This window comes from Microcaecilia unicolor, chromosome 8 (assembly GCF_901765095.1).
Source record: "Microcaecilia unicolor chromosome 8, aMicUni1.1, whole genome shotgun sequence".
NCBI lineage: Eukaryota > Metazoa > Chordata > Amphibia > Gymnophiona > Siphonopidae > Microcaecilia > Microcaecilia unicolor.
The window spans coordinates 27,640,172-27,662,846 of NC_044038.1; the positions used below are offsets into that span (position 1 = coordinate 27,640,172).

Here is a 22,675-nt window from a genome sequence, read left to right on the forward strand (position 1 = left end):
GAAGAATTTTTGTGGAGAGTCTTTATAGCTCCACCTTTTTGCAACTAAGAAAGATCAGAGAAGCTCGTCACCTTCCCGAGAATGGACTTTCCAATTTTCTTTTCCAGTTCCAGCGCATTGAGCCTCTGCACCTCCACAGCAACACAGGAGGGTCGATGGATGTGAACCCGTGAGGAATGATACAGATTCCACTTCTCCACGCTGACCTAAGGGAGAGCAGCATTTACATTACGGTTTCATAGGATTCACACTGCCACAGGCTTTTTCTCACACAAAGCCAGCCAGCCAGCCAAGATTGTCAACTATCTGCAAATTAGTACACTGCGGACTTCAGTTAGTGTCTCAGAAATAAGACAAATGAATCAACAGTTTAAGCACAAACACACATACGGGGGTCGTTCCGGCTTCAACCCCAGAGACAAGGCAGGCAGCAGATACTTTACTGCACAGCACAAGTGGACCAAAATATTAAGGGCCAGATTTAAAGATCAGGCAAAGTGGGCTAAAGAGAGACCCAAAAGTCTGCTAGTTAGTTTTTCTTTTGCATAATTTGAAAACAGCATATTATTTGCCCAAAGGTTTAATTTCTTGCAAAGTCATGGACTACAAACAATTCCATGAAAATCTAACACAAAAGCTTTTGTAAAAAGCACTGTAGGGCTTTTTGCAATGTGTAAGTATTTTGCTTGCACAATTTTTCTAAGGAAAGACTCTCTTCCCATTGTAAGTTATGAAACACTTTTTAAGAAATGCACTCAAAAAAAAAAAACCCCCCCCAAAACACCCTGGCAGCTCTTGGAACTTTTCTTCACCCTTGAATTTAGCATTGGTGTGTTAGGGACTGGAATCTTAACACAGCTCCTAGGAGCCATTTTCATCAGGTACACAGAAGTGGAACCCACTGGGGTACTCTACCCTCCCATGTAGTCTCTTCTGACCCTTCCCCACTTTCACACAAACCTCAAACCTCCATTCAATGTCTCTTCTTTCTTTAACTCAATTTGTCTCTCACCCTCTGCCTTCACACAACCCAGTCTCCTCCTCTTTTTCAATGCAACGCTTTCCCTCCAGTTCCTAACTCAGCCTCTCAAACCATGTCTATGCCTTCTTCTCTCCTCCCTTTCCCAAACTTGTCTCTTCCTCTTCTGTTTATTTCTCACACTGTCCCCATCCCCAGATTTAGCAGTCCTCCCAAATACGAGGCCTATACACTGGGGCCCTGTGAGGTGTGGGAAGGTTAGAGAATGGATGACAAAAGGAAAAAGCAGTGGAGGCCCAGGGGTGGCCTATCATTAGGCCAACTGAGGTGGGGGCTGCAGGCAGCACTTTTCATGGAGCATCTTGCCACTGCTGGCTGCCTACCACCTGCTTGCAACCTTCCTTCCATCCCCTTCCTCCCAGGCCAGCATCTCTCTTTCCCCCTTTCCTCCCGAGCCAGCATCTCCTCCTTCCCCGAATCTGCCTTCCTTCTTTGTTTTCCAAAAGGCGGTGGTGGCAGTAATTTCCATATGCTGTCCTGCCACTGGCACTAGCCTTCTCTCTCTACTGCAGCTCGCCTGTCTGACGTAAGTTCCTGTTTCCTCAGAGGCTGTTGTCGGCGACAAGGCATCGTATGGGAATTGCTGCCACTGCCGACTTTTGGAAAACAAAGGAAGGAAGGCAGACTCGGGGAAGGGGGTTGAGGAAGGAAGGGAGGAGATGCCAGATCATGGCTGGAGGGTGGTGGGAGGGGGAGGGGGGAGAGAGAGAGTGTGTGTGTGTGTGTGTGAAGGGAGAGATGTTGGACTGGGGGAGGGGGCTAGAAAGAAAGGAGACAGAGATGTTGGATGGGGATGGGGTAATGGAAGGGAGGGAGGGAGGGAGAAATGTTAGAATCGAGGGGGAGATGTCAGATTCAGGGGAGAGATGGATGAGGAGGGTAAGGGGAAGAAGTGATGTCAAACAAGAGAGAAGGTAAGAAGGACAAGGAGGGTGGTTTTAGATCGCAACACAGTACAGAAACATTGCTTCTTGTTCTCACCACAAAAATAAGAAATTTTCTTAATAAAGGTCAACAAGCCTTATTGATACAGTTTGATACATCAGCGGCGTTTGATGCTAATAATTAAGCAGTTCTTCTTTTCAAATTAAATGAATTGGGCATTACTGAAAAAGCACTTGAGTGGTTTGAACAATTTCTAAAGAATAGGCGTTAGAGTGTCGGGAAGGGTGGTAGATCTCCTAGTTAGAACCCTGGTTGTGGGTTCCACAGGTTCTCCACTCTCCCCCTCGCTGTTCAATATGTATTTGACTTCTCTAAGTGACTTTTACAGATGCAGATGATATTTTTCTCCTGGGCCCTGTTTTAGAGAGTTTTGATTATGTATATCATATTTCTGTTATAGATAGCTGGGCTACAAATGATTTTTTTTTAAATCGATCAAACAGAAAACAAAGATACTCTGGTTTGGTGACATAGCTAAAGTTCCAAGTACAACAGTTATACTATCTTCAGGGGAAGTCTTAAAAATCGAAGACTATTCCATGGTGCTAGGTGTAATTTCAGACTCCACAGCATAGAAAACGAATCCATGTGCTTAGGAATAGTCAAATCAATAAGAAGAGAAACCTTCCAAAATTTGTTACATAATGCAGTGAGAAAAGGCAAGCGTCAGAGAGCACTCGTGCAGACAGGACGGAGGCAGGAGGGTCAGAGAGCCCCCTGATCAAATGAGACAGAAAGGTTAGACAGAGTCCATGCAGACAGGTAGGTCAGAGAGCACCCGTGCAGACAGAACAGAGGCAGGAGGGTCAGATAGCACCAATGCAGATGAGAAAGAGGCAGGAGGGTCAGAGAGCACCCATGCAGATGAGAAAGAGGCAGGAGGGTCAGAGAGCACCCGTGCAGACAGAACAGAGGCAGGAGGGTCAGAGAGCACTCATGCAGATCAGAAAGAGGCAGGAGGGTCAGAGAGCACCCATGCAGACAGGACAGAGGCAGGAGGGTCAGAAAGCACCCATGCAGATGAGAAAGAGGCAGGATGGTCAGAGAGCACCCATGCAGACAGGACAGAAGCAGGAGGGTCAGAGAGCACCCATGCAGACAGGACAGAGGCAGGAGGGTCAGAGAGCACCCATGCAGATGAGAAAGAGGCAGGAGGGTCAGAGAGCACCCATGCAGACAGGACAGAAGCAGGAGGGTCAGAGAGCACCCATGCAGACAGGACAGAGGCAGGAGGGTCAGAGAGCACCCATGCAGATGAGAAAGAGGCAGGAGGGTCAGAGAGCACCCATGCAGACAGGACAGAGGCAGGAGGGTCAGAGAGCACCCATGCAGATGAGAAAGAGGCAGGAGGGTCAGAGAGCACCCATGCAGACAGGACAGAGGCAGGAGGGTCAGAGAGCACCCATGCAGATGAGAAAGAGGCAAGAGGGTCAGAGAGCACCGGTGCAGACAGGACAGAGGCAGGAGGGCCAGAGAGCACCCATGCAGATGAGAAAGAGGCAGGAGGACCAGAGAGCACCCATGCAGATGAGAAAGAGGCAGGAGGGTCAGAGAGCACCCATGCAGATGAGAAAGAGGCAGGAGGGTCAGAGAGCACCCATGCAGACAGGACAGAGGCAGGAGGGTCAGAGAGCACCCATGCAGATGAGAAAGAGGCAGGAGGGTCAGAGAGCACCCATGCAGATGAGAAAGAGGCAGGAGGGTCAGAGAGCACCGGTGCAGACAGAACAGAGGCAGGAGGGTCAGATAGCACCAATGCAGATGAGAAAGAGGCAGGAGGGTCAGAGAGCACCCATGCAGATGAGAAAGAGGCAGGAGGGTCAGAGAGCACCCGTGCAGACAGAACAGAGGCAGGAGGGTCAGAGAGCACTCATGCAGATCAGAAAGAGGCAGGAGGGTCAGAGAGCACCCATGCAGACAGAACAGAGGCAGGAGGGTCAGAGAGCACCCGTGCAGACAGAACAGAGGCAGGAGGGTCAGAGAGCACTCATGCAGCTCAGAAAGAGGCAGGAGGGTCAGAGAGCACCCATGCAGACAGGACAGAGGCAGGAGGGTCAGAGAGCACCCATGCAGACAGGACAGAGGCAGGAGGGTCAGAGAGCACCGGTGCAGACAGGACAGAGGCAGGAGGGTCAGAGAGCACCCATGCAGACAGGACAGAGGCAGGAGGGTCAGAGAGCACCCATGCAGACAGGACAGAGGCAGGAGGGCCAGAGAGCACCCATGCAGATGAGAAAGAGGCAGGAGGACCAGAGAGCACCCATGCAGATGAGAAAGAGGCAGGAGGGTCAGAGAGCACCCATGCAGATGAGAAAGAGGCAGGAGGGTCAGAGAGCACCCATGCAGACAGGACAGAGGCAGGAGGGTCAGAGAGCACCCATGCAGATGAGAAAGAGGCAGGAGGGTCAGAGAGCACCCATGCAGATGAGAAAGAGGCAGGAGGGTCAGAGAGCACCGGTGCAGACAGGACAGAGGCAGGAGGGCCAGAGAGCACCCATGCAGATGAGAAAGAGGCAGGAGGACCAGAGAGCACCCATGCAGATGAGAAAGAGGCAGGAGGGCCAGAGAGCACCCATGCAGATGAGAAAGAGGCAGGAGGGTCAGAGAGCACCCACGCAGATGAGAAAGAGGCAGGAGGGTCAGAGAGCACCCGTGCAGACAGAACAGAGGCAGGAGGGTCAGAGAGCACCCGTGCAGACAGAACAGAGGCAGGAGGGTCAGAGAGCACTCATGCAGCTCAGAAAGAGGCAGGAGGGTCAGAGAGCACCCATGCAGACAGGACAGAGGCAGGAGGGTCAGAGAGCACCCATGCAGACAGGACAGAGGCAGGAGGGTCAGAGAGCACCGGTGCAGACAGGACAGAGGCAGGAGGGTCAGAGAGCACCCATGCAGACAGGACAGAGGCAGGAGGGTCAGAGAGCACCCATGCAGATGAGAAAGAGGCAGGAGGGTCAGAGAGCACCCATGCAGATGAGAAAGAAGCAGGGTCAGAGAGCACCCATGCAGACAGGACAGAGGCAGGAGGGTCAGAGAGCACCCATGCAGATGAGAAAGAGGCAGGAGGGTCAGAGAGCACCCATGCAGGTGAGAAAGAGGCAGGAGGGTCAGAGAGCACCCATGCAGATGAGAAAGAGGCAGGAGGGTCAGAGAGCACCGGTGCAGACAGGACAGAGGCAGGAGGGCCAGAGAGCACCCATGCAGATGAGAAAGAGGCAGGAGGACCAGAGAGCACCCATGCACATGAGAAAGAGGCAGGAGGACCAGAGAGCACCCATGCACATGAGAAAGAGGCAGGAGGGCCAGAGATCACCCATGCAGATGAGAAAGAGGCAGGAGGGTCAGAGAGCACCCATGCAGATGAGAAAGAGGCAGGAGGGTCAGAGAGCACCCATGCAGACAGGACAGAGGCAGGAGGGTCAGAGAGCACCGGTGCAGACAGAACAGAGGCAGGAGGGTCAGAGAGCACCCATGCAGACAGGACAGAGGCAGGAGGGTCAGAGAGCACCCATGCAGATGAGAAAGAGGCAGGAGGGTCAGAGAGCACCCATGCAGATGAGAAAGAGGCAGGAGGGTCAGAGAGAACCCATGCAGACAGGACAGAGGCAGGAGGGTCAGAGAGCACCCATGCAGATGAGAAAGAGGCAGGAGGGTCAGAGAGCACCCATGCAGACAGGACAGAGGCAGGAGGGTCAGAGAGCACCCATGCAGATGAGAAAGAGGCAGGAGGGTCAGAGAGCACCGGTGCAGACAGGACAGAGGCAGGAGGGCCAGAGAGCACCCATGCAGATGAGAAAGAGGCAGGAGGACCAGAGAGCACCCATGCAGATGAGAAAGAGGCAGGAGGGTCAGAGAGCACCCATGCAGATGAGAAAGAGGCAGGAGGGTCAGAGAGCACCCATGCAGACAGGACAGAGGCAGGAGGGTCAGAGAGCACCCATGCAGACAGGACAGAGGCAGGAGGGTCAGAGAGCACCTATGCAGATGAGAAAGAGGCAGGAGGGTCAGAGAGCACCCGTGCAGACAGAACAGAGGCAGGAGGGTCAGAGAGCACCGGTGCAGACAGGACAGAGAGCTGTGCAGATGGGAAATGGGAAGGAGGATCAGGCATCCATGCAGAATCACCAGATTATGCCGGGGACTGTTTTTAGAAATCACAGGGGGTTTATTTAGGTCAGCTTTTCTCTAGTTGAAAAAAAAGGAACACAGATGATTATTAGGAATGAGATTAATTCAGGAAATGAGAAGTGAAAATGAAATGTTTACTGTGGCACAGGATGGTAGGAAGAGCGGAATGGACTTCTTTCTGCTTTCTATTACCTTTCCAAAACTGTCATCATCAGATTCACATTGTCTTCTGAAGTAGTGCAAATGACCCTGTATTAACATGACACGGAGAGTATGTGAGACTGGTCAATGCAGTACTGACACAGCAACAAACAAAACGAATTACGCTGTAAACCTTTAAACCCAGGCAGCCGAACATAAAACTGTAAAACACACCGTGGTATCGGAAGAGCACTGGGTACATGTCGTCTCCCATAACAGTAAGGCGTACAGAGCAGCACATCTGGAGGGAATCTTCACAAATCATTTACCTGCCCGAATACTGACTACCTCTTCTCCAGGTGGAAGTAAATGTGGGGAAAGACAGTGGGCTTGGGGTGGACTTAGGTTGGGGGCGGTAATATTACACTCAATTTTGCATTTTGAAAATTATATGGGAGAGGGGATATATGATACAGACAATTAAATAACCCTCCATTGCCCCATGAAAGCCGCATTGAGCCTGCCATGAGTGGGAAAGCGCAGGGTACAAATGTTACAACAATAAAATAGATACTATTGGAGATTCTACATGGAATGTTGCTACTATTGGAGATTCTACGTGGAATGTTGCTACTATTGGAGATTCTACATGGAATGTTGCTACTATTGGAGATTCTACATGGAATGTTGCTATTCCACTAGCAACATTCCATGTAGAAGGCTGCGCAGGCTTCTGTTTCTGTGAGTCTGACGTCCTGCACGTACGTGCAGGACGTCAGACTCACAGAAGCAGAAGCCTGCGCGGCCACATTGGTGATCTGCAAGGGCCGACTTCTACATGGAATGTTGCTAGTGGAATAGCAACATTCCATGTAGAATCTCAAATAGTAGCAACAGTGGAGGAGTGGTCTAGTGGTTAGGGTGGTGGACTTTGGTCCTGGGGAACTGAGGAACTGAGTTTGATTCCCACTTCAGGCACAGGCAGCTCCTTGTGACTCTGGGCAAGTCACTTAACCCTCCATTGCCCCATGAAAGCCGCATTGAGCCTGCCATGAGTGGGAAAGTGCGGGGTACAAATGTAACAAAAATAAAATAAATAAATAAATAAAATAAATATCTCTGTGGCATAAATGCACAAGAGATGAGTCTCTTTCAACCGAAAAGAAGCTCTGCAATGAGGGGAATAGGATGAAGGTGAAAGGGGACAGACTCAAAGAGTAACCTGAGGAAATACATCTTCATGGAAAGAATGGTGAATTCATGGCATGGCTTCCCAGTGATGGTGGTGGTGAAGGTGATGAAGACTCAGCAGCTATTGTAATGGAGTAGCGGCATGGGGCAGGAACAAGTGGGGTTTGTTCCTGCCCCCGAAGAAGCCACTGGACCACCAGGGTTTTGTAAGGTAGGCCCAGGGACGGCCTACGGGTGTCAGGTGGGATGGGGGCAGTTTCGGTTTCTGCTGAAACAGTGTCCAATTTCAGTCACAGATTTGATTTCAACAGAAACCGAAGATCTTGGGTTCGGTTGGGCTCTTAACGCTTAGATGTATTTATTCACCTTTGTAACGTGCTGAGAGCCACTATTACCCAAAAACAGGTGAGATCCTACCAAAATCCAGTTCAATTCACAATTGGAATCAGTCTTTTCTTTAGATTAAGAAGAAAAAAAAAAGTAGTGTAGTTTTCAAGTACATTTCATATCAACACAAAAAACTAAAATACAAATCCTTCTTTCCCAGTGAATGGGGGATCTGAGGAAATCAAGGTATACAAACTATGTCAGTTCCTACTTTCTCTTTGGGGTCCATCTCTTCCGATTCACTTCTCCGTTCACTTGGGCACCCACTGTCGCCGCCATTTTCAGAGTCCTGTGAAAATAAAATAGGTTACTGTGAGATATGTTATCTTCAGCAAATCGAGATTTGAAAGTTCAAGCCCATTACATGAGAGGTTGCATTGGCTTCCTGTGAAGGACCGTATCGTTTTCAAGATCTGCGCATTGGTGCACAAAATCATCTATGGAGATGCTCCTGCTTACATGGACACTCTCATTAACTTGCCGCCCAGGAACTCCCGCAAGTCAGCTCGCACGTATCTCAATCTCCACTATCCAGCTCTTAGTGGCCTCAAATATAAGACTGTCTATGCTTCCTCTTTTTCTTATCTTAGCACTCAATCCTGGAACGGGCTGCCCCAAGTGGTCAAATTCACCCCAGATCACCCGACCTTTAATAAGCGGCTCAATACCTTCCTTTTCGGTAGAGCATACGCTGTGGGCCCTCCTGGTGTTACATCCCTCTGAGCCACGGCAGCCACATCGACAAATTGTCACCTTCCCCTCTCTCCCTCTCCCTCCTGTTGTTCCTTCTCTGACGCTAATTCCTGTATTTTGTATTAATGTTGTTTAATAGACTATTGTACGCCACATTGAGCCTGTCCATGGGCGGGAATAATGTGGGATATAAATGCCATAAATAAATAAATAATACGGTGCTGTGTTACAACTATGGTATCCACTGCCATAGCACATTTGAGCCTTGGCTTCGTTCCTTGTAGGGGTGAGTTCTAGACCTGCTTCAGCTCACAATTCATCACTGAAGGGCAGATGCAGAAACCTACCGTGGGCTACAGCACACCCGCAATGAGCAGGTAGAAAAGGTGACAGTAAAAGCTAGAAGGATGCTTGGGTGCATAAGGCGAGGAATGGCCAGTAGGAAAAAGGAGGAGATGATAGCCCTATATAAGACTCTGGCAAGACCTCATTTAGAATATTGTGTATAATTCTGGAGACCACACCTTCAAAAGGTATAAACAGGATGGAATCAGTCCAGAGGGCGGCTACTAAAATGGTCAGTGGTCTTCATCAAAGTGTAAGTGGACAGACTTAAAGATATCAATATTACTACTACTACTACTACTACTTAACATTTCTAGAGCGCTACTAGGGTTACGCAGCGCTGTACAATTTAACAAAGAGAGACAGTCCCTGCTCAAAGAGCTTACAATCTAACAGATAAGAGTGAGACAAATATAGGACAATCAAGCCATTATGACATCACTGATGAGGTTGGCTCTTAGGCATTGGTGGAATGAGGTATTATGACATCACAATCTCAGCTCTGGTTAAATCACTGCTATATGTAATACTACTACTACTACTTAACATTTCTAGAGCGCTACTAGGGTTACGCAGCGCTGTACAATTTAACAAAGGGAGACCGTACCTGTTCAAAGAGATTACAATCTAATAGACAAGTGAACGGTCGGTCCGATAGGGGCAGTCAAATTGGGGCAGTCTGGATTCACTGAACGGTAAGGGTTAGGTGCCGAACGCAGCATTGAAGAGGTGGGCTTTAAGCAAAGACTTGAAGACGGGCAGGGAGGGGGCTTGGCGTAAGGGCTCAGGAAGGTTGTTCCAAGCATAGGGTATATGTATATTTTGTATATTATATTATGTATATGTATATTTTGGAAGAAAAGCAAAAGAGGGGTAATATGATAGAGGTGTTTAAATACCTATGTGACACAAATACACAGGAGATGAGTCTCTTTCAAATGAAAATAAGCTCTGGAATGAGGGGCATACGATGAAGGTGAAAAGGGATAGACTCAGGAGTAACCTGAGGAAACAATTCTTCATGGAAAGTGAGGTGAATTCGTGGAATGGCCTCCTAGTGGAGGTGGTGGAGACAAAAACTGTATCTGAATTCAAGAAAGCTTGGTAAAAGTATATAGGATCTCTGAGTGAAAGGGAGAGTAGCTGACATGGATGGGCAGACTGGATAGGCCTATAAGAACATAAGAATAGCCATACTAGATCAGACCAATGGTCCATCTAGCTCAGTATCCTACTTCCAATGGTGGCCAATCCAGGTCACAAGTACCTGGCTGGCAGAAACCCAATTAGTAACAACATTCCATGCTACCAATCCCAGGGCAAGCAGTGTCTTCCCCCATGTCCATCTCAAATAACAGACTATGGACTTTTCCTCCAGGAACTTGTCCAAACCTTTTTTTAAACCCAAATATACTAACCACCATGACCACATCCTCCAGCAGCGAGTTTCAGAGCTTAACTCTTTTTTGAGTGAAAAACTATTTCCTCCTATTTGTTTTAAAAGTATTTCCATGTCATTTCATTGAGTGTCCCCTGGTCTCTTTTTGAAAGAGTGATTTTATAGACCTCAATCATATCCCCCCCTCAGCCGCCTCTTTTCCAAGCTGAAGAGCCCTAACCTCTTTAGCCTTTTCTCATAAGGGAAGAGTTCCATTCCCCTTATCATTTTGGTTGCTCTTCTTTGATCCTTTTCTAATTCCGCAATATCTTTTTTTGAGATACAGCGACCAGAATTGGTCTTTATCTGCCTTCATTTTACTATGTTTAGTTAATGCCTGCTGCATGCTAAAAGGATTTCTGCACTGAGGTGTTTAGTGGCATCCCCTCCCCCCTCCCCTGCCCAATCTGAATTTAAAAATTAAAATAAAAAGTGCCTGGTAGTCTAATGGCCCTCCCTCACCCTCTTTTCCCCAATTAAAGAAAATTAAATCCCTAGTGTCTAGTAGTACCTTCCCACCCCCTAATCCCTTCTCCAGAAGTGCCTGAGCCCACTCACCATACCTGACCACCAGAGGCAGGAGTGATGCCCACTCACTCCTGCCTTTGGCACCACCTTCTTGAAGCCATAATGGTTATTTAAGAACAGATATAAACAGTTTTACAGCTGTTGCTACCCAGTACTTACTCTCTGATTATCCAAGGTATCACTGTCGTCATGAACCAAGTTGTCAACTTCATTGAAGACAGGCCAGCCTAAGAAAAAAAAAAAAAAAAAACAAGATGTTCTGCACTAAATACTCCCAACCAAGAGATGGGCAAACTATGGTTGCAGACTGGTTGCAGACTGGTGTGTGGCCAGAAGCGACAGTACCAGCAAAGGAACAAGGGCTCTCCTGAACAGGAGCGGGGACAAATTGCAGATTTAACTTAGGGTTCATCTGGAGTAAACAAAGCCCCAGACACCTACCAAACTGCTTATTTCCCCAATTAAGGGGACACAGTGCAGAGTTCAGAATCAGCACAATTAAATGATTGCTTGACGTGCTCCAGAAAAACTCAATGAAATGTCAAAACAGTAATCCCTGGCTTGCTTACCAAGCAAGTCGAACTTATGGCCCTGTGGTGTTGCGGAGGAGGGGGAGCAGGGCAGGGAGTCAAAGGCCACGTCGCTCATAGTCTCATCTCCAGAGTTCTCGGAGAGGCGCGAGAGCATTGGCGGGCGGCTCCCTGACACGGTCCTCACCCGGTTGCTGCCGCACTTCTCCTCTGAGCCCCGAAGAACAGTCTGGGCAGATTGCTTTAGCATAAAGAACAGGACAATTCCATTACTTATGCAACACAGGTTTACTAAGCAGACACCAAACAGGATACTGTAAAGACTGATCAGTAAAATATGTTTTGGGGGTAAGCTTGCTCGATGGGCTGTATGTTTTTATCTGCCAACATGTTTTATGCTTCTATGAATACCAGAAGCAAGTCGTTTCATTGCCTGGACAATCAGAACTGCACTGTCAGTGTCTTGATACAGAGAGGTTATTAATTATCCAAATTCTGAATTAACTTTTTTTTAAACCAAGCAGCTTCCACTTGCTCCTTTAGGTATCCAGCTCAGTTGAAAGCAGGGGTATGACCAGGTGCCATAAGCCTCTTTCAGAGAATTTTTCCCCCCCCATTTGTATCCTCTTCCTTGCTTACTATTAAATCCAGGTACTCTCAAGCTCAGCCCTTGGGATACACCAGGTTTTAAGATATCCACAATGAATATGCATGAGATAGATGTGCACACAATGAAGGTAGCGCCCGCTAATTTGTCTCATGCATATTCATTATGGATACCCTAAAAACCCGACTGGCTGGGTGTGTTCCAAGGACTAGGTTGAGAACCCCTGATACAGTCGAGTCATCACAGCTATGTCCTCGGCTGGAAGCTATGCACCAGCGCTCTTTCTGGAACCCTGGAAGTCACTGTTGCATGGGCAACACAAAGAGTAGGATACAGGTCGGCTTTCTTTGCAAGTTTACTTGAAAAACTGCAATTGATCTTTCACTTGGACATTTGAGTTTTGCTTCTATAGAGCACATGGTTGCTTAGCAACCAGTTCCACTTCCTATACGCCGAATTGGACAGATTGTAGAACTAAAGCTTACATCAAAATTCAAAAGTCCTGAGGCAGGCGCCTTAGCGCCGAAACACGGCCGCTATGTCAAGTCGTATTGGTGCAATTTTTAAAATAAATTTCACCTATAGGAATCTCGGCGTTTCCTTCGTGGTTTTTGGATGAGCCTACTTACAATACTCTGTATTGCCTGTACGCCTTTGGTAGGGATTGAGTTTTGATCTCTCTAGTCACTGCTGCATAATTATGCCAGCCTCTCCCATCCCACCGAACAGCCAAGCATCAAACCAGACCCTTCACACAGCATTGCACAGCCCTGGTGTAAACTATCAAAACGCAGCCTCTCATGTTGGGTTTTTTTGGCACTTAGGAAGTCGGATGCCAGCATTTCCACTGGCCTAAACTCTTGCTAGGAAAATAAGCAGAAAACAATACTTACCAGAAGCTTACTAGAATGGTCTAAGGCAGCTTTCTCCCTGGGTGAAAGGTCAAAGGGTGTGAGTTTCATGCTTTTGCAAATCCTATTGCAGGCGTGCGAATGAAAAAATAAGGCCATGCCTCGCACCCCTAAAAATTCCAAAGCAAAGGATTTTAGGTAATAAATGCATACAGTGTAGACAAAAAAAACCCAACTTGTGGGATAAAAACATAACTATTACGGGGAAAGAAATGTTCATTAATAAATCTACAACAAGGAACCTCGTATCTTCGACATTACAAGTCACTGTAATAATCCTTTAAACAGATCAAAAGTGCTCATATCAAACAAGACTGCCAAAGGCACAAGAAAGAACTGCGCTAAGCCCAAAGCCCTATGATGGCATCTTGGTGCCAAGATTCCACTATAAAACATGGCATAAGGTCAGCATTGGCATGTCCATATCATTGAAAGGTGTAAGTTGGCGTGCTTAGGTGTGTCACTTGACATGCATAGCTTATAGCCGTGATTCCCAAACCTGGTCCTGGAGGCACCCCAGCCAGTCAGGATTTCAGGATATCCACAATGAATATTCATGATAGAGATTTGCATGCAGTGGAGGCAATGCATGCAAATCTCTCTCATGAATATTCATTGGGAACCACTGGTTTATAGCATTCCATAATCTAGGTGCCTAACTAGGTCATATGCCCACGGCCCACCCATGCTCTGTCCATGTGTAGTGCCCGTTGCAATTAGGCGCTACCTTACAGAAGAATACCTATTGCACATAGGCACCTAACTACCAATTCAATGGCGCCTTTGACACATGTGCATGGCACAGCTTTAGTGCCAGCAATCTGTACATTCACAGGCACACATGGCGCATAAACACGGGTGCCCAGTTATATGAACTGCCCTTCAAGTCTTTTAAAAAAACACTAGGCACCTGATTTTGTCATCTTTAGTATTTTGGAAAAAGTTTATTGTAATACCTGCCAACAGCTCTTCGGCTTCTGACTGTCACAGTGGCATATTTAAACTAGGTGCGCCTGTTGTGTATGTACCCCCTCGTCAGACCCGGCCCCTTGCCACACCACCTTAAAATCCTCTCTACTGCAGTCTTCACCCCGGCATCAGCAGTGGCACTCATAGGCTGCCTGCGGCCTGCACCGGGACTTCCTCCCTTCCTGTTTTGTGAAGGATGGGATGGTTCAAGGAGGAAGCCTATGAGTGCCACTGCTGCTGCTGGGGTGAAGACTGTAACAAAGAGGATTTTAAGGTATGGGATGGCGTGGGGAAAATGCACCCCTGTAAATAAATGACTAGCTATGCCACTGGACCGTCAACCACTCTACAACAACTCCAAGTCTAAAACAATCACCAGGCCGTGCTGGGCTGCCAGTCTTTACCTAAGTTGCCATCTCCAAAGTCTGTTCCTCTGTCTGTGTGGATCTGTGGATCCGTGTAGAGATCACCAACTCCTTGAATATCAACGACAATCAGCTGATGCCCTGAGCGCTCGAAGGTAAAGTGACTGAAGGCCTGTAACAGTTAAACGAACTTCAGAGACAGAGGAGATAATGATGCTGCCTAAACACTTTGCCCAGGACAAGGAACAAAGTGTTATGGAATTTCACTGTAGGAGCACAAGAGCAGAAAAACACTGTCAGGAGACTTTAAAGGTTTGTGCCAAAGTTACCGATTCATTCTCTTCTGCCTGTGATTAGGCAGAACCAAAAAACTCATTACTTCCCCAAGAGGGATGTTTGATTTATCAGGCATGTGCACACATGAGACTGTTCTTAGGCAGGAATTCACAGAGGTAACTTGAAGCTACTTCTTTCAAATCCAGCTACATGAGGGTAATTCTATAATAAATTAATCCAAGACCCCTCCTCCCCCCCCCCCCAAAAAAAAGTACCAGTACTATGGCTGTGAAGCAAGGGTGTACAAGTTTAGTCCTCAAAGGATGCAGATATGCTGGATTTTCAGGATATCCTTAATGAATGAATATTCATAAAATAGATTTAAATGTAATGGAAAGAGTATACTGAAAATCCAACCTGTCTTTGAAGACTGAATTTGTGTAACCCTGCAGAAAAGTAAATAAAGTGGAGTAAAGACTATATACACTACTGTGTGACAATTCAAACAAAACCATCAACAAAGCACTTCTTGGACTTTTACTTATTTTTAAAGATATCAAATTCCACGTAAGCATTAAGACATAGGTCACAGCAAGGACTGAACAAAGACCCCGGTTAATATTCCCCAGGCTGACCTTATATACTGTCATTTATCTCAAATAAATATCTATTTTTCTATAAAGCAATTACATAATATCATTTCCATTTAAAATTCAAAACATATCCAATGACTTTTTTTTTTTTTTTTTAAAGCATTGCCATTCTGCCATCAAGCCCAGCATCCTGTTTCTAACAGTGGCCAATCCAGGTCACAAGTACCTGGCAAGATCCCAAAACAGTACATTTTATGTTTCTTATCCTAGAAATAATAAGCAGTGGATTTTCCCAAGTCCATCTTAATAATGGCTTATGGACATTTCTTTTAGAAAGATATCCAAACCTTTTTAAAACCCCGCTAAGCTAACTGCTTTTCCCACATTTTCTGGCAACGAATTCCAGAGTTTAATTACACATTGAGTAAAGAAATATTTTCTACAATTTGTTTTAAATTTACTACTTTGTAGCTTCATTGCATGCCCCCTAGTCCTAGTACTTTTGGAAAGAATAAACAAGCGATTCATGTCTACCTGTTCTACTCCACTCATTATTTTATATACCTCTATCATATCTTCCTTCAGCTATCTTCTCCAAGTTGAAGAACCCTAGCCACTTCAGCACTTCCTTATAGGGAAATCGTCCCATCTTTTTTATCATTTTCGTCGCCCTTTTCTGCACCTTTTCTAATTCCACTATATCTTTTTTGAGATGCGGTGACCAGAAATGCACACAGTATTCAAGGTGCGGTCGCACCATGGACTGATACAAAGGCATTATAACATCCTCATTTTTGTTTTCAATTCCTTTACTAATAATACCTAACATTTATTTGATTTCTTCGCCACCACTGCACAATGAGGAGAGGGTTTCAACGTATCGTCAACGATAACACCTGGATCCTTTTCCTGGGCGGTGACTCCTAATGTGGAACCTTGCATCGTGTAGCTATAGTTCAGGTTCCTCCTTCCCACATGCATCACTTTGCACTTGCTCACATTAAACGTCATCTGCCATTTGGATGCCCAGTCTCCCAGTCTCATAAGGTCCTCTTGCAAATCTCCTTTTTAAATGTTGATGTCAGCAGCTTGGTCCCAACCCTGGTTAACGTGAATTATGTGTCTTTTCAACATAAAAATCCCCAAAACAAAAGTTAGAGCAAAATACTTATCTTGAAGCATTCAGTCACCAGTGAATTTCATACATATCAATCGGTCCAACAATCTAACACTGAACTGTAAACCTGTAAGTTTTATACGCACTCGCTGCTATTTTAAGGAAGGTTGCATAAGCGAGTTCTAGAGAGATCCTTATTTACTATAAAAAGAATGTGGACCCCGGCTAAAAACCAATTAGCAACAGAGATGGTGTTGGGCAACTGGACTTTTTGATCTTTATTGAATTCCCTGGTGATGGAATGGTTCAACAGAAGTATTTTTGGAGCAGGGGTATAATTTTGCAAGATCATTAGTGAACTACCGAGAGCCCGTTTTATATTGGCCATAGGCCAGAGGCAGTGGACCATCTTTGTGCTTGGGAGGGCCACACAAACCAAACACTGTCGCTATCCCCCTAGCTTCCTGGTTGCTGATGCTGTGTGGGGCAAAACGTTGGTAGGGTTACTGATGCTGTGGCCCACACTGTTCCACTGCCTATGCCATATAGGCATAAAATAGGTCCTTTAAAAAAAAAAAATCTTTTTAGGTGCCTTGTTCTGAAATTATCTAAGGTCACACAAATGAAATCTAAGGATGCGAGTTCTAATTCTAAGCCCAAGCTCTACTACTGACGCTGTAAAACTTGTCAAATCTCTTTATCTCCTTAGGTCTCAGGTTATCCAAATATGTAGAAAGAACAAGTCATTTTCTATTCCCTATTGGAAGCTTTCCTTAACATATAGGCCCCAAGAGATGGCCTACATGTGTTTCTAATTTATTTTGAGGGCAGCATCTATTGGTCTACTTGTTTAAAGAAAAAGTGCCAAAAACGGCCTTGAATTCATATGTAGGAACTCAATTCGCCCCTTATCTCTACCTATTTATGAATAAAACTAAGAGATAAGTACAATGAACCCCCCCCCCCCCACGTCTGACATATTATATAATTAGAGACAAAAATCAATTACGTACTTAACTGCCAGTGGGGAGAACGTATGAGCCATTATAATCCTGCACAAAGTGAAGGAAAACACTCCAGTAACATGGAGCAAACCCCCAAAAAAGGTATTCCAAATGCACATCATCAGAATCTCTCACCTGTGGTGTGAGGCGGATGTTGTCGTCCCGCACAAATCCCGAATTAGAATTATATTTGATGTATTTCCCTTCTATGTAATGTTCCAAATGAAACAAAGGTTTTCCAGGTCTGTTTTTCATCTCGATAACACACATCTGGACAATGTCAACCTAGTTAAAAAGGAGTAAATAAAGCAGTCATAAATGGTAAACAGTAACCTGGCTCTGATGGTTACAATTTGCTGCACTAAGGATTATTGGAGAGTTAACTGAACCCAGTAAAAATGTCAGCTAAACAACTTTATCAGCTTGTGCAGTAAAACCTTGTGTGGGTTGTAGAAAGTTCCTGTATAAGCTAACTGACCATTGGAATAAATGACAAAGTCCATACAATATTCAGGGGGAGTGTTTTTTTTTAACCTTGCTAATCTTCCCCTTCCCTTACTCATAGGAACAGTGGCGTACCAAGGTGGGGGCGGTCCGCCCCGGGTGCACGCCACAGGGGGGTGGGGGGGTGTTGCGCGCCTGTCCGCTACATTCGTTCTGTGCTCCCTCTGCCCCGGAACAGGTTACTTCCTGTTCTGGGGCAGAGGGAGCATGGAAACGAACGAAGCAGACAGGCGCGCGGCACCCCCCCCCCCCCCCAGCGGCGTGCACCCGGGGGGGGGGGGCTTTCGCCAGGGAGGGGTCGTGCTGCACCCGGGGGGCAGGGTGCATTGGCGATCCGCCCTGGGTGTCAGCCCCCCTAGGAACGCCACTGCATAGGACAATGGTGCTCTCAAAGCCTAAAACCAAGCGTGAGATTGCTCTATGATCGGAGGGACTCAGCACTCCATTAGCACAGGCAAGAAAGTTATTCCTGAAGACCGGGATAGAGGGTGTTGAACACTGGACTGTTAGGAAAGAGCAGTCAGATGGGAATTCATTGGCATTTATATAATAAAGGGGACAATAACCTAGATAAAGTGGGTAAAGATATTTACCTCTGTAAAAATGCAGACTGATTATTCCACCCCCCCCCCCTTTATTATGAATAGAAGTGGGTGGGGTTATATCAGGAGAGATGAAGTATAGTCCATGAAACTGAGATTACCACGAATACCTTCTAGTGCCGAAGGGAAAGGGGATGGGAATTGAAATACTGCCTTTCTGTGGTTACAATCAAAAATGGCTTACATATTATCTACAGGTACTTATTTTGTACCTGGGGCAATGGAGGGTTAAGTGACTTGCCCAGAGTCACAAGAAGCTGCAGTGGGAACTGAATCCAGTTAACTAGGATCAAAATCCACTGCACTAACCACTAGGCTATTCCTCCACTCCTTACTCTTTGGGATTCCAGAATCTTGCAATTCTTTGGGGTTCTACATGGAATGTTGCTACTCTTTGAGATTGTGCATGGAATCTTCTTAATGGTTTTTGCAACTACATTCAAAGCAGTTTACATACTTATTTGTACCTGGGGCAATGGAGGGTTGAGTGACTTGCCCAGAGTCAGGAGGAGCTGCAGTGGGAATCGAACTCAGTTCCCCAGGTTCTCAGGCCGCTGCACTAACCACTAGACTACTCAGAGTTCACTAGTATTCCATATCCACAATGTACATCACCTTCATTTTCAAAGGCCACAGGACGTTTCCCTTTGGAATACAAAAGCTTGCCTGGAATCATTCCTGTCCTCCAAGATTCTAGCTGATATAATTGAAATTACTTCCAACAAAATTAGCTCATGTAAAATATATTTTGGAAGTGTAATTATCAGACACAAGACGTACAGGTGAAGAAGAAAGTGCAAGCATGTTAACCAGGGGCGTATCTGCGTGGGGCCACAGGGGCCTGGGCCCCCGCAGATTTCGCCCTGGACCCCCTACCGCCGTTAACCCTCCCCCGCCTACCGCCAACCCTTTCCCCACCTACCGCGGTCACCTACCCCCCGAGATCCGCTCCTGCCGGTTTTTTAAAATATTACTTCAGCTGGCGGGGGACCCTAACCCCCGCCAGCCCAGCCGAGGTCTTTAACTTCTTCATCCTCATGCTGTTAAACCTGCAATGCATCCTTCCAGTTGGACGGAGTTTGACGTCGCAGCACGTTGTACGTGCAGGACGTCAACGTGCTGCGACGTCAAACTCCGTACAACTGGAAGGACGCATTGCAGGTTTAACAGCACGAGGATGAAGAAGTTAAAGACCTCGGCTGGGCTGGCGGGGGTTGGGGTCCCCGCCAGCTGAAGTAATATTTTAAAAAACCGGCAGGAGCGGACCTCGGGGGGTAGGTGACCGCGGTAGGTGGGGAAAGGGTTGGCGGTAGGCGGGGGAGGGTTAACGGCGGTGGGGGGGGACGGCAGCCGGGGGGGAGTTATAATATGCCCCCTCACTCTAGCCCCTGCCCCCCCTACCGCCGAACCTCAGATACGCCCCTGATGTTAACACTCAATTTCTATCAATGATTAACAACCATTTTCAGCAAAGGCTCTCACCATGCATAAGTCTTTGTGCATGATATATATTTTTGTAGGTGATGCAAGGTCACTAGAAAAAACAAAGACCTCTGAAAACACAGTATCTCAAAAATATATATATATAGTGGAATAAGGAAAGGTTCAAAGAAGAGCAACCAAAATAATAAAGGGGATGGAACTCCTCCCATATGAGGAAAGGCTAAAGAGGTTTGGGTTCTTCAGCTTGGAAAAGAGAAAGCTGAGGGGAGATATGATTGAGGTCTACAAAAACCCTGAGTGGCGTGGAAGAAGTAGAAATGAACCAATTTTTTACTCTTTCAAAAAGTACAAACAAGGGGATTTTCAATGAAGTTACATGGAAATACTATTAAAACAAATAGGAGGAAATATTTTTTCACTCAACGAACAGTTAAGCTCTGAAATTCGTTAATAGAGGATGTGGTAACAGATATTAGCGTATGAGTTTGGACAAGTTCCTGGAGGAAATGTCCATAGTCTGCTATTGAGATAAACATGGGGAAGCCACTGTTTACTCTGGGATTGGTAACATGGAATGTTGCTACTATTTGGATTTTTGCCAGCTACTTCAGACCTAGACTGGCCACTGCTGGAAACATGATACTGGGCTAGATGGACTTTTGGTTTGACCCAGTATGGCTATTCTTATGTTCCAAGAATGCAGGAACCTTTATGAGTTTCTGGGTGGGACTAGGAGAAAACGTGGTCATCAAAAGTAACAGCAGCAGTCTGCAACATTAACCGAGGTCTCTCCAAATGCAAAAAATCTGACCAATACGCATCACCTATTCAACTCATATAGAGGAAGAGATCTGGCAGGCCTATCCAACTCTGCTACAGATGTCTCTCTGGAACCAGTTCCAGTGCTGGCACCTAGTGTCTGGCAGGACTACACAGTCCTTAATGTTATGGGCAGCAAATAGATCACATTTCTCCCAGCTTCTCCTCCCAGACGTGGCCTCCACTCCCTGTTCTAAATACAGCTCCTACTTCAGAAAGTTCAGCAAAGCTCACAGAAGCAAAAAGAGTCTCAAAAACCACAGAACTAAAGTAGCTGTTTTTAACAGATTGTATTTATAGTACTAAAGAACAGTGCTGCATAGGATCAAAGACGGCAGCACCGCAAGATGCAAACAGCCATTTCGCTCAGAATCAATCAGTTATTTGGTGGGAAAGATGAAAGAATAAGGGGGGGGGGGTGAGGTACATGGAAAGGCGTCTATAGGACAAAAAGGGGATTTCTACTGTTAACTTGCAAACAGTCAATGGCGTTCCTGGGGGGGCTGGCACCCGGGGCGGATCGCCGATGCGCCCCACCCCCCGGGTGCAGCACCCCCCCCCCGATGAAAGGACACCCCCGCGAAGGAACCCCCCCGCCGGGTGCACGCCGCTGGGGGGGGTGCCGCGCGCGCCTGCCCTCCGTTGTTCCATGCTTCTTCTCTGCCCCGGAACAGGAAGTAACCTGTTCCGGGGCAGAGAAGAACCATGGACCAACGGAGGACAGGCGCGCGCGCGCATGGCACCCCCCCAGCGGTGTGCACCCGGGGCAGGGCGGACTGCCCCCACCCCCCCCCCCTAGGAACGCCACTGCAAACAGTATACAAACACTGAGCCTGGACAAAAGCTACAGGTACAGGTAATTTCCACAAGCGATCAATGCTCCTACTCCTCCATATTTAACTCTTAATGTGCATGCCTTTCGAGGAAGTTTGTATCTGAGGCTCTTGCTGGACTAAACTTTCAAAGGGAAACTCCATGGGGAGCTTCTGTTTGAAAATGAGCTTGCTGATATTAAAGACATTCAAGATCTGGGGAAAAAAAATCACCACAACTCCACTGGTCTCATTTACACATATTTGATGTATTTGGTTACACACAGTGCTGCTCTGAAGGAACTAAATTCATATATGAATTATAGCACAACAGACATCTGAATCAATGGGTTCCCTTCTCTGCTTTTAGGCAGGTTTTCCATGGATAACTTACACTACAAGGCAGAGGGCTGTAAATAGCAGAGGCAGAGGGAGATCAGATAGGACAAGACTCCATTTGATGTCCATGTAGGGACTCCCCAGAACTGAGTAGTGCCTGGAAGTGTTACAGACCAACTTAATGCATGGCAAGAGGGCATCTACAGCCTGTTAAATACCTCCTTCAAACATAATCCTTTCCACAATATTAACCTACTTAGCCAAACACCATTTTATTTAAAAAGAAACTAGTGCATAATGGGTTTAAAAAACCTGCTCGTCACAAAATGCCTTGTCTCCCACCTGGGGTTATCCCACAGCCACTTAGAGGGTCTATCCCCAGCACAGCTCAGGTCTGCCTGCACCTGTTGCTTGTGCACTACACTAGCACCCTCCTCCTAGGTCACAACCGCCTCTGGGCAAGTCTCCCGCTCTCAAATTATCCCCAGTGATTTCTAGGTTACTGTGGCCACAATCCCAGTGGTCCCACAATTCCCAGAAAGCACTCACAGACCCAACACACAAACCACCAGGATTATTTCAGTCCAGACAGGCAAAACAAACAAATGTGTTTATTCTCAGAACTTGGAACACTGGACAAAAATGTGTATTTAGTAAACAGTAACTAAAAAATGGATCAATTAGAAAACTATTTAAACATTTGCATACTTCCAAGAAAGTACCTGGGGAGAACAGAACATATATAGCTGTTCACTAGTTATCAAATATAACTGTTTGTTTTTTTTTTACAGGGCTTCAGCAACAAGCTCTCTCTCTCTTTTCCCGAGCTGAAACTGAACTCAGAACCAGTAAAATCCAAATGAGATGAGCTCATGGGCCAATCGGAGCCCAGTCAACAAGATTTCAAATATATACTGCTTCTTGCTTCCTGTTTGTGTCAAACTAAAGAAAA

General features: G+C 46.5%; 1 protein-coding gene across 4 annotated transcripts in view; it reads right to left on the reverse strand.

Moving 5' to 3' along the window:
- Positions 1-22,675, reverse strand: part of EEF2K (eukaryotic elongation factor 2 kinase) — an 88,103-nt gene that overhangs the window by 15,789 nt on the left and 49,639 nt on the right. For 2 of the 4 annotated variants that reach the window (XM_030211668.1, XM_030211667.1), the window contains 9 exons: positions 17,340-17,489; positions 14,254-14,386; positions 12,863-12,990; positions 11,402-11,603; positions 10,992-11,059; positions 8,040-8,117; positions 6,302-6,358; positions 6,107-6,166; positions 72-206 (listed from right to left, as the gene is read on the reverse strand). In XM_030211668.1, coding sequence (XP_030067528.1) covers positions 72-206; positions 6,107-6,166; positions 6,302-6,358; positions 8,040-8,117; positions 10,992-11,059; positions 11,402-11,603; positions 12,863-12,990; positions 14,254-14,386; positions 17,340-17,489 — 1,011 coding nt within the window. The remainder of the gene's footprint in view (positions 1-71; positions 207-6,106; positions 6,167-6,301; positions 6,359-8,039; positions 8,118-10,991; positions 11,060-11,401; positions 11,604-12,862; positions 12,991-14,253; positions 14,387-17,339; positions 17,490-22,675) is intronic. The other 2 variants (XM_030211670.1, XM_030211669.1) reach the window with 1 other exon arrangement.